Source organism: Lissotriton vulgaris, chromosome 3_1 (genome assembly GCF_964263255.1).
Source record: "Lissotriton vulgaris chromosome 3_1, aLisVul1.2, whole genome shotgun sequence".
Lineage (NCBI taxonomy): Eukaryota > Metazoa > Chordata > Amphibia > Caudata > Salamandridae > Lissotriton > Lissotriton vulgaris.
Genome location: NC_141689.1, coordinates 948422300 through 948435891, shown reverse-complemented (window position 1 = coordinate 948435891; position 13592 = coordinate 948422300). Strand labels below are relative to the sequence as shown.

The window sequence follows — 13592 nt, the reverse complement described above, 5'->3', positions numbered from 1 at the left end:
ACTAGGGCCAGGACAGGTAAAGGCAGAGGTCAATAGCAGGAAAGTGGAGAGGAGTGGCGCGAGGAGGGGTAGGGGGAAGGTAGTTCGGCAAGAAGTTCCCATGGATCTGGTGGTCATGGCAGGTCCGGAGGCGGATCCACAGTGTCCTCCATAGGGCCCCTCAGCAGAATTTGCAGTGGAAAAGGCCCTCGTTTACTGGCAGGCCGTGCAGCTGGTCAGAGGTGCAGGAGTGGTTCAAAGCTTGAGCAAGGAGCCGGTGCAGGGGTTCCACGAGACAGGAGAGGCCTCAATCTGCTGCCGCTGAGCGCCTGCAGAAGAAGAAGACTCAAAGACACCCCAGGCATTCACCGCCGTGAGATGGTCAGAATCAGCGCATGTGGACCAGCATATAGTAGCGGTCGAGCAATCTAGCGGGCTCCTGGGGGCCCCGAAAATCCACCTTACAATCTTAGTTGGAACCCAGAGAGGGTGCTTTCAGTGGAGTACACAGTGATTCATACCTGGTCGCCGGACGCGCAGTGGTTGCTTCCCCCCAGGGAGGAGAGTAGGTAACGGGTGGGGGACCTGTCACAGGCCAGCTCTCAGCAATCCTTTGGCGTCAGCAAAACCTTTGCTAACTACAGTGCAAAACACCCTTGCACTATGGCACAATAATGCCTGCATTGGGGCATGGCTGCCAGGAGTGCCCCAGCCAGGGAAGAGAGCAGAGCTGCACCGCTTCTAGAAGATTTGATGCAGATTTGCTCTTTCCTGCTGATGCAACTGTACTTCATGCTTAGAGTTGTGTGAACTTTTTCTAAATCTGAGCCCAAGTGTGGGACACAGGTTCAGTGCTGGTCAGCCTGTTGGAGGAAGATTGTGTGATGTTGAGGTAACACTGAAAATTAAGAAGCAAGATATTTTGAAACTTGGATTTTAACCCAAACACCACACAATTTGCCACAGGAGTGGTTCAAGAAGTTAAGGCATGGCCACCAAGACTTGTAACCCTCCATGTAGTATCTCTCCTGCAAAAGAGGGGTATGGACACTAATGGGGGTAGAGTTGTGAGATAGAGCAACTCACTGGAAGCTGGAGTAGCAATGGAAAAGGATCTGTACAAGGAAACACACGCACGTGTATCTCCTCTCTACACACAGTCAAGAATCACACAAACCTGCAGTTGGGCTTCTGATGAAAGCTACTGCCAGAAGGTTTTGGTAACCGTCCCAAAATAAGTAATTAGATAGAAGATGGTGTTTAATCTCTACATGAAACTTTTGAGAATCCTCGTGGAAGTCTTCATAAATATAAGTATTTGTCAAATTATCTCACTACTTGGCTGTCTTAGATTCCTAATATTACTCTCCAATTTAATTAAGCAGTGTTCCATACACTTTGAAGCTTGTTTCGTACTTGATAAATATATAAAATAAACATAAAAACATAAGAAGAAAAGAGGAATGCATAGGATTCTGGATATGGCAAAGACAAGGAAAGGAGATGACAGGATTTCATGTATGTGAGAAGGCAAGGTGCAGAATAAGGTGCAACTTCACAGGTTACAGTCGTAGTGAGGTCAACACTAGACTTGACAAAATACCTACAGAATAACAAGCATTTGCAAGATACCTTCTCATTGTAGCTGGCCTATATATAATCAGCCTGAGACCATATTGCTCAGTACAAGGTCGCCATCTCCGTGTGGTAATTGCCTGTTGGTTGCATTGATGGTTGTTTTTTGTGATTAGATGATTGCCACCTTGGAATGGGAAGGAAGTGCCGTGTGAGCTATGCATGAGGACTCAAGTGTCCATCTTACCTACCTGTCACTGTGAAGAAGGCTCACTCCCCAGTGCTGCAGTTTCACTCACCCAACAACAGGATCCAAGGAGGCTGCTCCTGTTATCCTGGCTGTGCTCTTGGCTCGGACTCATCAAGCAGGCAGTGGAATACCCTATTCTGAGACACACATTGGGATCATGAAATTAAGATAAAGCAGGAGAAGTGGGGTCAAGCCGCTGAAGGTTGCAGGATAGAGACTTAGAGCCTTATGGCCTGTGGAGAATGAAGCAGAATAACTCACAGAGAAAGAAGAACTTAGGGGCCAAGCTGTGGTCTTCGCAGGAGATATATCACTGCCTTGGTCTGAATCCGTACAGCGAATGTCTATGCATTTGCTTGACATATAGACAGCAGAGTAGAACTCTGGCTAGTGGGCAATGTTACACTCTATTATATTTGTCTAACTTTGGGATGGGCCCAGGCATTCAATGTGCTTCATCAACATTTTGAGACTGTATGTTCTTACAGGTGTTACAAGAATATTGGAATGAATACAGTCACACTGGACAGTGAGTGATTAGAAACTGGGGGGTCCCTCCCATCTCTGCTCTTAAAGTATTCCATATTATTCTGTTTTTTTGCTGATGGACTTAGTCGTGTTTTCGATGAGGTTACATCGAGATGCTAATTGTAAACATATGAAAAGAGAGCTTGTGTTTGTTTACGTGAAAAAGGAAAAGCATTGTGATGTGGCCAGACACTAAAAAACTGCATTAACATTGCATCTCAGGGGTCCACATGCTACACACAACTGAATCAACTTTAGAGTTCTTGCCCATGATGAAAGCTGTAGATTCTTTGGAGACAAATTGTATTATGATACTTACTTATTATGTTGTATTCTGATGTCTCTCGGTCTAGAGCCTTCCCATGCTAATCCCTTGTTTTCCCTTATGCTTTACAGACATTGAAAGAAGCCAGTGATAACGCAAGGAAGGATTTCCACAGAGAGGCCGAGCTCCTCACCAACCTTCAACATGACCATATTGTGAAGTTCTATGGCGTCTGTGTGGAGGGAGATCCACTCATCATGGTGTTTGAGTATATGAAGCATGGAGACCTCAACAAATTCCTCAGGTATGTTGCAAAGCAGAAGGGTACCCCTATATAGGAGAATACCACTTTCAACATTCTCATCACAGAAAATGAGTGAAATGACAAACTTCAAAGATTGGCTTCATCGTGTGCCCCTCCCCCTCAACCTTAAAAGAAAATTGATATGCCCAACAAAGTGGAAGCAGGGAACCTGCCACAGTATGTCAAGCAATTCCCTTTATATGTTTTTAATGAATTCGCAATGTATTTAATAAATACGACCGGTAATATGCAGCAGTATCACTCCAACATGAGAAGTCATTCGCTACAACTGGTTTATCACATCATGGCTAGGGTCATGACCAATGTTTCCTCTAATTTTGTGCCTCTGTGTGCGGAAATCAATGATCTCTGTACACCACAGCCAAAGTAGCATGCGCCAAAATCATGCATAAAATCAGTATGCAAGCAAGTGCCGCAGATAAGCTATCAAATGAAAAAATGAGTGCTTTTTGATTCACACTGCCATCTCAGGGCCTGATTCACAAAGTTAAACTTATACATTTGTGTAAGTTCTCGCTTTTTCAGCAGTCACAAAACTGCATTTACATACGTTTACAGTGCGGAGGCTCAGCAGTTGGTGCAGTGAACTCCCCACAGACGAAGTTAGGCCTGTCCTATCTTTTTATGTGCAGAGTTCTCTGCCCCAACTGCGAAGTCTCCGCACTCATAAACTCACTATTAAAATGCAGTTTTGTGAATACTGAAAAAGCGCAAACTTACACAAACATATAAGTTTAGCTTTGTGAATCATGCCCTCATTTTCCATAAGAATGCCATCATCTTTACATATGCTTGACAGTTGCTCTGTCTTCCCTAGGGGTCGCTAGAGGGGTACAGTGGAATATTTAGGATCCAGCAGTGTAGAAACCATGGAAAAGGGCTCTAACCACACTACTTCAGTAATTTCAAAAATTCCCACATTGGCGTAAGCTTTCTCTCTCCAGAAATCAAAGCTCTGGTACTCCTGCCTGGCATGAATAAGCTGCTTCCAGATAGTTTTTGAGCCTGCCCATCTATGGAGTAAACTCTTGCCTGTGGCTGCGGTGTCCACCTGCAGTAATAAGATAAGCAGAACTGGGACATTGATAACGGCTAGAGCGGTCGACCTCGAAGCTGAGGAATCAGTTTCGAGTCTCGGCAGGGACGCTCAACATCCTGTGATTCTGGGCAAATCATTTATTCTTCCCATGCCTAACAAAATGAATGTGTCCGTCTGTAACTGGTGCTCATGTAAAGTGCTCTGATACCTTCTGGTCAAGTTCTCACTATATGTAACCCCTCCCCACCTCCAAAATAAAGTGGCACATTTGCATTCCCATCTAGTCTTTATCATAAAAAAGATAACCAACAACCATGTAGACCCTAAGCACAATGAAATCTGGCTGCTACATAACATGTGATTAGTCAGGAGCAGCTTATAAAATGTAAAGGGCCATATATGCAAACTGAGATCCTATGTCCTCTGCATTCACTTTCCTGCATAAAGGTTACTGCAAGATAACTGCAACACGCTGGAGCACACTTTTAAATCTCATGCACAACACTACACATACAAGATATAGGCTACAGTATAGACTAACACTTTACAAATTATACATCACTAGAAAGTAATCACTCAACCACCATAAAGCTTAAAGGGAGCGTCATAAAAAGTATGGCGCAGTATAGAAATACTACAATACAGTACTATATAATACAGTGCCTATGCACTATTCTGTTAAAGTCACATGCTTTGCTATACAGAAGGCATTGTTGGGGTTATTCAATTATCCCTATTTAAGGAAATCACTTGAAAGGAAGGTTCATTTCTGAGGTCTAAACGGGGTACGGCACTTGACATTCTTAGCTGCCTAGCTTAAGGAGACACAGTTTAAGGCTTTGAACGTGGGTGTTACCCTTAACTGGAGACAGTGAGTGGCTCTAGATGCTTTTGAAACATGGTCTAACTTTATCAGTCGTCAAGTGATGTTCATTCTGCATTATGTTCCAAATGAAGACATAAGATTACAAAAACAATACACCTGTTACTTTGTTAGAATGAAATAGTGTCTGAGACCATCAGACATTAATGGAATGGTAAACAATAGTAAAAACTGATTTTCTTTTTAACCCCTTGGGTATTCCACACCAATTGTGGTCTTGTGGCCAAGTCTGAATTTGCTGCATGGTTTTAATCGTTTCAAGCCATGCCATCAGGTTTGCCCACAATCTGATTGTGATCTTGTGGGCAAGTTTGAATATGTGGCATGGTTTTAATCCTGACCACCCCATTTTGCTAAATGTTGTGCTCATTGGCAAACATGATTTGCACATATTTCTTTGATCCCATTTTCGTCTAAGTTAGGAATACTTAGAATCAGACTAAACAACAACAATACATTGTCTCATTTACATTATACATCTTGTTGTACACACATCAATTACAGATATTATTTGACATAGTTTAAAAACTTGAGTATCTAAACTAAAATCTCACTCTAGTGTTTTTTTCTTTTTTTATATATATATAAAAAAGAAAAAAACACTAGAGTGAGATTTTTTGAACTATGCTGATTAGCAAAGTTTAGATACTCAAGTTTTTAAACTAAGTCAAATAATATCTGTAATTGATGTGTGTACAACAAGATGTATAATGTAAATGAGGCAATGTATTGTTGTTGTTTTTTTAAATATTTTTATTAAATGAATGAGAACTTTTTAAAATGTGTGCTTGTAAATACATTCATGTTAATCCTTGTCTGATACTCAAAAAGTTTGTAAATTTGGTAACCTGTGCATAGACGAGATCCCTTCTCCTACCTATGGAATGTCTCTTTAGGGGACAAAGTAATAGAAATTGGTTATAAAGTTCAGGAAAAGGAGTTTTTGCTTTTTATGATTATTGACCCAATCCTTTTTTCCTGATAAAAAAAGTGTAACTCCCTCCCTATCACAGATGTTCCTATAACCTAAACACAGAATGTTCTTAATGTCTGACAATCTGTATTTGTACCTTACAGTCTGCACTATATCAAAACTTCTTAAAGCTTCAGCATGGCACTGTGCAACACCCTAAAATACATTCAAGAAAAATATCCAGATTCAGCATTTCTTCCTCCCAGAGCCAATCAAAGAAGTACCAACTTTTGCTCAGTACCAGCCCCTATCCTATCATTGATCAAAAAGGAGACAATCATGCTTGTGGTATTCACCATACAGCTGTGAAACATTTTAAATATACTGACTAAAAGCTAATAAGGATACTATTATGGCAGGATGATGCTTCTGAAAGGCCAGTCGCATGCAAAGTTATGTCTCAATTATAAGTGACTCCTTATATTATGTGCCGTGCGTTAACCCATGTTTACGCATTGGATGGAATTATGGGTTTGGTTTTCATTAATGCATCTGATAATTATCGGATGTTTAAAATAACCCACCAGTTATTTCGGAAGGTCAAACCTGCTGAAATTTAAACAGGGAAAACATAAGGTATTTACTGTATCATGCAGGTTTTGGTGCATTAAACACCAGCATCTGAATGTTATTCCCCAAATGCTCATAATAGGTGTTATTTATTGCTCCCAACAAATAATGTACCCATGGTATCGTTATTTATCAGGGGTGATAAATAATGCCTCAACTCATTATCAGGCCCATAGTATGTCTGACCTGTGACTGGTGTAGCCCAGCCATAACTCCTCGTTTTATGGAAGGCACTAGGCTATCACTAGGCCCAACAAACCACCCTACAGCAGAGAGTATGGGCATAGGCATCTCTTGGTCATTTCAGTCAATAGCCTGATTCCCCTCTGGGAACGTTGGTAGGCTACCACTACCCAATCTGTTATAGAGGTGGGGAGCCACGAAGAGCTTAAACCAGTTGCAAGCTCGATCCTCTTCGACGCTTGAGCCCAAATGAACTGAGCTTTCATGTAGCTTTGAACTGCCAATACACTCTAGTCCATTCACCAAAAATTAAAAACATATCAGTAATCATTAATGTAAAATGGGTGACAGAAAGAGACATCCAATATGTGGTTGAACTGAATAGCGCTTGGTGCAACATAGCACTCTTGTTTTTTTACTTGCGGGAGGACGGGGCATCCACACCATCTGTGTTGCATGCTTTATCTCCTTCTGATGTGCCTCAAACCCGCCAATGGCAATTAAAAAATAAAGTGCAATGACGCTGGTAGCGATGGCTGGGTCATGTTTTTTTTTAAACTTTCAGACATACAGCATAGCAGCTGCGCTGCTGTGCAACTTGGCAAAAAGCCTGGCATGACTGGCACAGGTAACAGCTGTGGGACGGGCAGGCGGGGCAGGTGAGGTGGAAGTGGACAGACGACGGACCACTTACCTTGCACTCGCCACAATAAAACCACTTACCTTACGCCATGACGATATATAACTCTAAGCTCTGCCTATTGCTTTGTGAGTTTCTCCCAATAGTTCAGAAGTACAACTTCATCCCTTGCATCTTGCCTTCTTACACATTATCGTTCTATATCATTCCTCCTGTAACTGACTAAAGTAACTGAGAACACTGTCCATCTGCAGCTCTCCTCTCAGGACATACAACCTACCTTCTCTACTGAAGGCTGAGTTTTGACCCGGTCACTTCACTGAAATAGATCTCTTGAGTGTTAGTTTCTGGAGAGTAAGTAAGTACATTTATTGTACAGTTAATTAAAACCATTACAAACATACATCACATAACACATTTTTGTAATGACAGTTTAAATCAAGTAAGAAGCCGCTATTAAAAGAAAAAAAAGAAAGGCTTTAAAATAAAAACATGCATAAAACTGGCCCCCTGAGCCCATCCTAAATAAAAAATGCAAACTGGCACTTTATGAAGGTGATATTAGCGGCAAAGCAGACCCACTTGACGCCTTTAGATTCATGCTTCACAACAGAGTGTTTTCAACCTGCAGGAAACAGGTGCAGGTATGTGCCGGGAAGAGCGCCGAGTGCGCAGGTGACTTAATGACCAAGAGTAGGCCAGCCAGGGAAAACCCACTGAAGGTGAGTCTTCTTTGTTAGTTAAAACCTATGTCCTAGAGTAAAGCACATACATTCTCATCTAAACCTTAGAAGAAAGTTTCTGGAGAGGACAACTGGCAAGGGAAATCTGTAGAAAGTCTGGTGGTATGGCCCCTGGAAAGAAAGATCTAAACTAGATCATTTAACCTTTCATGGGTTTCCTGCCTCTTTCACTGTTTACTGAATATAATGCCCCGCTTTATCCGTGTCTATATTCTGACAGGCCATACAAATATAGCTTCCCCGCTATTCTAGTGTCAGTGTCTTCTTATATCTTTTGATGCATACTTTTCCTAGTACTGAGAATCCTTTCCGTTGTACTATTGTATGGGCTTCCTCGGGCATCGATCCAGGATTAAACCACACCCAGCATTCACTAGTATTCCCCCAATACTATGAAGTAGATTTTATTACCCTTCTTCCTCCAGTATCACGTTAGTGAGAAATGCCACCAAAGGGAGTAAGTAGCTTATCTGCTTGTAGCTGCAGAATGCCGCTATGGGGCTCTGGGGTAGATAAGGCATAGTAACATTATAGACAAACACCAACCCTATCCCTAATCCCTGATGATCTGTTTCCCTACTAAGGTATCAGATCACAAATGAGTCTATCCCTAGGACTCCTTCTCTTTAGTAATATTATCACCAAGTTTTCTTCATAGTGACAGGAGTGCATGGCCTTGCGCCACATGCACCAATTCACTTACATGATTATAGGGATATAATCAACGTAGGAGTGGAATGGGCAATGGTGTCTTGTAAGATGTTCATCAGCGGCCTAACATAAAGAGTAAATACGGCTGGTGCTGGTGAAGACCACTGAGATGTTCTGAAGCTTTTGGCTGAAGCCAAAGGATCCAGTTGTCCGCATTGCTCTGTTTCCCAGAAAGGATGAAAATGAATCCAGGTAGGTGCAGTCAATCTACATATGGGGAATAAATAGCTTATGGGACACTTTCTTTAATGCGGCTGAGCGGTCTAAGAGAATCACAATACTAACCTCCTCCTCCCCTGAATTATGGAGTAGCACATTTATCACATGCATCAATGCAGGATCCATGCTATGGCCTAAAAAAGACAGTGTCCATTGAGTAAGAATATTGTAAAGAATCAATATTCATTCTTCATGCATTTTGTTCTACGAGTTCAACATTTCTATAGGTATAGTGGAGGTCGCGCTGTGGGCCTGGCTTTGTTGGTGACATCAGAACAGGCAATTGTAGGCTCCCCACGTCTCTCACTTTCTGTGGGTAATTCACAGTGTAGTGCTTTCTGGATGGTGAAGGTAGGTTATGTCTACAGGGGGAAAGAAAAACCCCACCTAAGTTAGAGTATGCTCTAGTGATTGACTCATCAATCTTGGACTCCGCTCTGTCTTTCCTATGTCACACACTGCACGCCTGAGGGTTACTCCATTTAACTCCCTTTTGCTGTAAGAATGGGAAGGCTTAAAAACTGCATAATCCTCTGTTCATTACATTGTGTGAAATTTGTCTATCGCACAAAATTGTGAGTTTTCATATCAGAGGTTTTTTCTTAGTCTAGTTACAACGAGGGTTGGGTGGTGCTTTCAAAGGAATGGGTTATTCATTTAATAAAGTTCACATTATAAAGAATGCTCTTAACTTTGTCTCAGTTGCAATGAAAGTCGTTCATGGAAAGAACACGTGTTCGTTTATTATGTTACTGTCTTCTTTTCAATTACATGGCTTTCTGCCCATTTTGGTGAATTGAGGCCTCATTATTGAGGTCCTCATTTCAAGTCCATCGGTAATCTAGATGGGGATGGAAAGAAGAATTACCGGCCCCTTCATGGTTACAGAATTCAAGGGAACACTGTGGCTCACAAGTTTTTCACCTGGGCATGTTGTTTGCACAAAGTAGGCAAAATGTCAGGGTGAGAAAACAAATTGAAATGTCAACAAATATGAGGCCATCAGAGATGGAAAACCAATTCCTGCATGTTATTCCCCAATATCTCGCTATCAGCATTAATACCTCACTTTGGAATTGCAGTTTAACGGAGGCATCCCGGTTCTGGGATACCGGAATTTTGCCAAAAATATTACTTGTAATCGCCAACACTTTGTGAACTTTTCTCCATATTGTGAGCACTCCAAGTGGATTATTTATGCAATTTTTTCTTTGTTTCATTTTTCTTATGTTGTCAAGCTACACCTTGTGGCAACTTTGTTGAACTTTATTGCACTTGTGCCGAAGCGTTAAGTTAGTAAATGAAGGCAAGTTTGGTGGAGGGTACTGGCACTGGACATGCAGAGAGCTCTATATGCTGGGGTAAGAGATATCCCTACTCTAGCTTGTAGAGTCAGGCGTGGTCTAGATACAGAGACCATATTTGCAGAACCAAACACCACGATGGCAACAGACATAGAAGTAGGACTAACTGTTGACACTATCATTGGCACTGAAGGACTACAATACAGCACTCACCATCAAAGATTAAGGTCTACACTGCAACATCTGACAAACCTATAAAAAAGACTACATATACAAGAGACCAGCATTTCAGATGCTGTGGACTTCTAGTTCATAAAAAATGGACATCCCATAAAAAGAGCGATGAGTTCAAACTGCCTAGTATCATACACAAACAGCATAGTCCACTTTGATTTGGCATTCTGGACCTTGTGATCTTTATTTATAAAGGCACAGTAAGAGTATAAGTACCAGAAGGCAAATACATTAAAAAGTAATGAAAACATTTCAATGAGGGTTTACACTGGGAAATAAAAAAATCATTTGGAGCCAATTTACCGAGTTTTGTGCTAACCTAAGAAACCTAGTACACCCAGAGTATACTTGGCCTTGGGTCATATCTATGAGGTGATGAAAAGCCACCCTGCGTGGCGTTGCTTGTCCTCATAGATATTGGGTAAGTCAAGGCAGTGCAAAGCGCTCCGTTGGTTTACTCTGAGTCAAGGAGACATTCCAATGGCATTGTTGTGTGTGTCCCCACGCAACACCCATGGATTTAGACGCTGCCCTAGATTTACAAAATCACGTAAACCTTGGGTAGCCCCAAAACCTTACACCTCCCCAGAGCAGGCGTATCAAGGAGAAATGTTCTCCCCTTTCTTTCCTCTTTCCATGAGTGCTGCAATCTGCAGCACACATAGAAGGAGGACAAATACCCCATTGATTGTTTTTGGGAAGGAAAGTGTGCCTTCTTGCACAAAATAAATCATTCCTACAGCACAGGCACCCTTGCACCATGGTAAAAGGGTGCATGCGTTGGCGCAAAGCAGCCAAAACGGCACCAGTGCAGTGGGAAATGACAGGCATGCCCCGTATATCATAAATACAATGCATTCCTGCTCTTGACTTTTGAAGGGACAGCGCAGTAGAGTGACTTACTTCACTGCCCTCAGTAAAAAAAATTGTAAATGAGGCCCTACAAGTGTAAGGACACTGGTGCAGTCTCTGAAAAACCAGGACTGTCCAGGCAAATCCAGGACCTCGGTTCACCCTCCATCTGGAGCCATGTTTTGGGGCTTAAAGGCACTAAAACAGGGGTTGGTAGTCACTTGGTGTGAGAGCGCAAGATTTGCCCTGTAGCTTGAGGGCAGGTTGAGTATGGCTAAAATTCAAGGTGGGCTCTCTAAGTTTGCACTTCTGTGCACTGAGTCTCGCATTACCGCTCATCTGTCAAAGGCCCATTGAACAGTTGATTGACAGTCAGCCAGTCCCCAAACGTGCTTCACTTAGCTTGAACAGTCCGGTATCCTAATTCTGTTGAGCAGAGGGTGTTGCAAGCTAATCAACCCTATATGGATTCACAATTGTTGAACCAATCCAAATCGAAACATCTGCAATGTGTACTTTGCTGTTAGCAACACTGGCCCTAGGCACCAGCTATCTCTTGCCTACATCTGTCTGAATAAGGCACCCTGAGTCAATATGACACTGGCTGCACTATCATTTTAAATACACTGTCTCCCAATCAAATCTTAGCTCTTAATTGGGCTATATGGGGTGTAATTTTCAAAGCAGCGCATACTAGTCCTCAAATAGGAATTCCTGAACCCGTTTGGAAGATGGACTTTGAACCCCCCCCCCCACCCCCCCCACGTGGCTGCGTGCAGGCAGACACGGTGCCCACTCGTTAACGGCCCGTCAGGTGCCTCCCTAAAGCCACATGCCTCTCCTTCGCATGCCAGCGCAGATCAGCGGGCACGGCGGCTTCTCTCTGAGGGCGCGCAGAGGGCACTGCTGTATAGGCACGCATTAATGCAGCGAGTGTCCGAGGACGGAGGCGAACCCGTCCCTGGGCTGATATGCAACAGGGTCCCTGCGCCTGCCGCCACTATTACGAAGAAGAATGACAAAAACAAACATGTCCACAACGCCATCCTTCAGAGCCCTCTCGGCTTTCCCGCAACTAGTTATTAAGCGACAGACATGAGTGATTTATCTCACCTTCTACCAGCATTAGCTCACAAGACAACCAAATCTGTTTTATGGTGACTGTCCGGCGCACAATTGGAGTTTTCCTGTATCTCCCGTTTGCCGCATCTTGTGCGCGACGGTTGTGGTGAAACATCTGCAGAGCGCAACCGTTCCTTACCCTGCAGCGCCACCGGTGGCCGCCGGGGGGATAGCACACCCGTGCGTAATGAATCCTCGCGCATTCCGAGCCCGGCTTCCTGCCGCACATACTCGGGTTTCAGAGGCTGGGCACAGGTTGAAGGTCGAAGCGGTCTCTGCGCACAGCAGCCTCTGCTCGGAGGAAAGCGCGTGCGTGCGTGCGTGCTTCAAGCGGCGGCGCCCGCGCGCCTGCAGCAGCTGCGTTGCCAGAGGATATTATTCTTTCAATTGGTGGGCAGAATTGGCAGATATGAAATCTGCGCTCAGCATTAAAATACAATGAAATCATGTTTAATTAGCTGAGAATTATCTCTTGAAGGATGTTGTTTGAGCCCTGCCAGTGTTCTCAATTAAAAGAGCCTCTGAGCTACATCTGCGGTTGTCTTCAAGAACTGTGCACAGCGAATGGCCAGTGTTCACATTCCATTGGCTTCTGATGAGGCACACGTACCCCCTCCATGTCCAAAAGGATTATAACGGCATCGCCATTTCTTCCTAAACGGAATACTGCTTTTCTGACTAACACGGGGGTATGAAATCATGCTTAATTTTAGGAAAAAAAGAGTAACGTTTTGATTCGTATAGCAGAGCAAGCAACACAGAACAGAAATGTGGAGAGGATGTGGTCTCATAGGCTAGAGCTACTGACTTTGGAGCTGAGAAACCAAGGATCGAGCCTAGGGGACGACTCCCCATCCTGTGATTCTGGGCAAATCATTAAATCTCTCTGCGCCTACCCAGAAAAATATGAACGTGTCCTTGTGTAACGTAACTGCTGCACATGTAAAGCGCTCCAATACCTGTGGGTTGAGATTGTGCTATATCAATCTGCAAAAAGATATAGTCGCACCAGTGCTTTCATACTGGACTCTAGTTGAATGTTCCAAGACAATGTTCACATATTGTAGATGTTTTTAAGTCACGCTGTATAAATTGTCCCTCGGTGCTGGCTGAATTGGTTTCGGTTAGTGTGAGACAGATGAATCCAGTATTTTTGAGAGAAGTAGGATGAATGATGGATAAATGGATGGATTTCTG

General features: G+C 43.1%; 1 protein-coding gene across 6 annotated transcripts in view; it reads left to right on the top strand.

Annotated features, from left to right (window-relative positions):
• NTRK2 (neurotrophic receptor tyrosine kinase 2) overlaps window positions 1–13592 on the top strand; it is a 528847-nt gene that overhangs the window by 414277 nt on the left and 100978 nt on the right. For all 6 annotated transcript variants that reach the window (XM_086961298.1, XM_086961302.1, XM_086961301.1 and 3 more), the window contains one exon: window positions 2729–2901. In XM_086961298.1, coding sequence (XP_086817424.1) covers window positions 2729–2901 — 173 coding nt within the window. The remainder of the gene's footprint in view (window positions 1–2728; window positions 2902–13592) is intronic.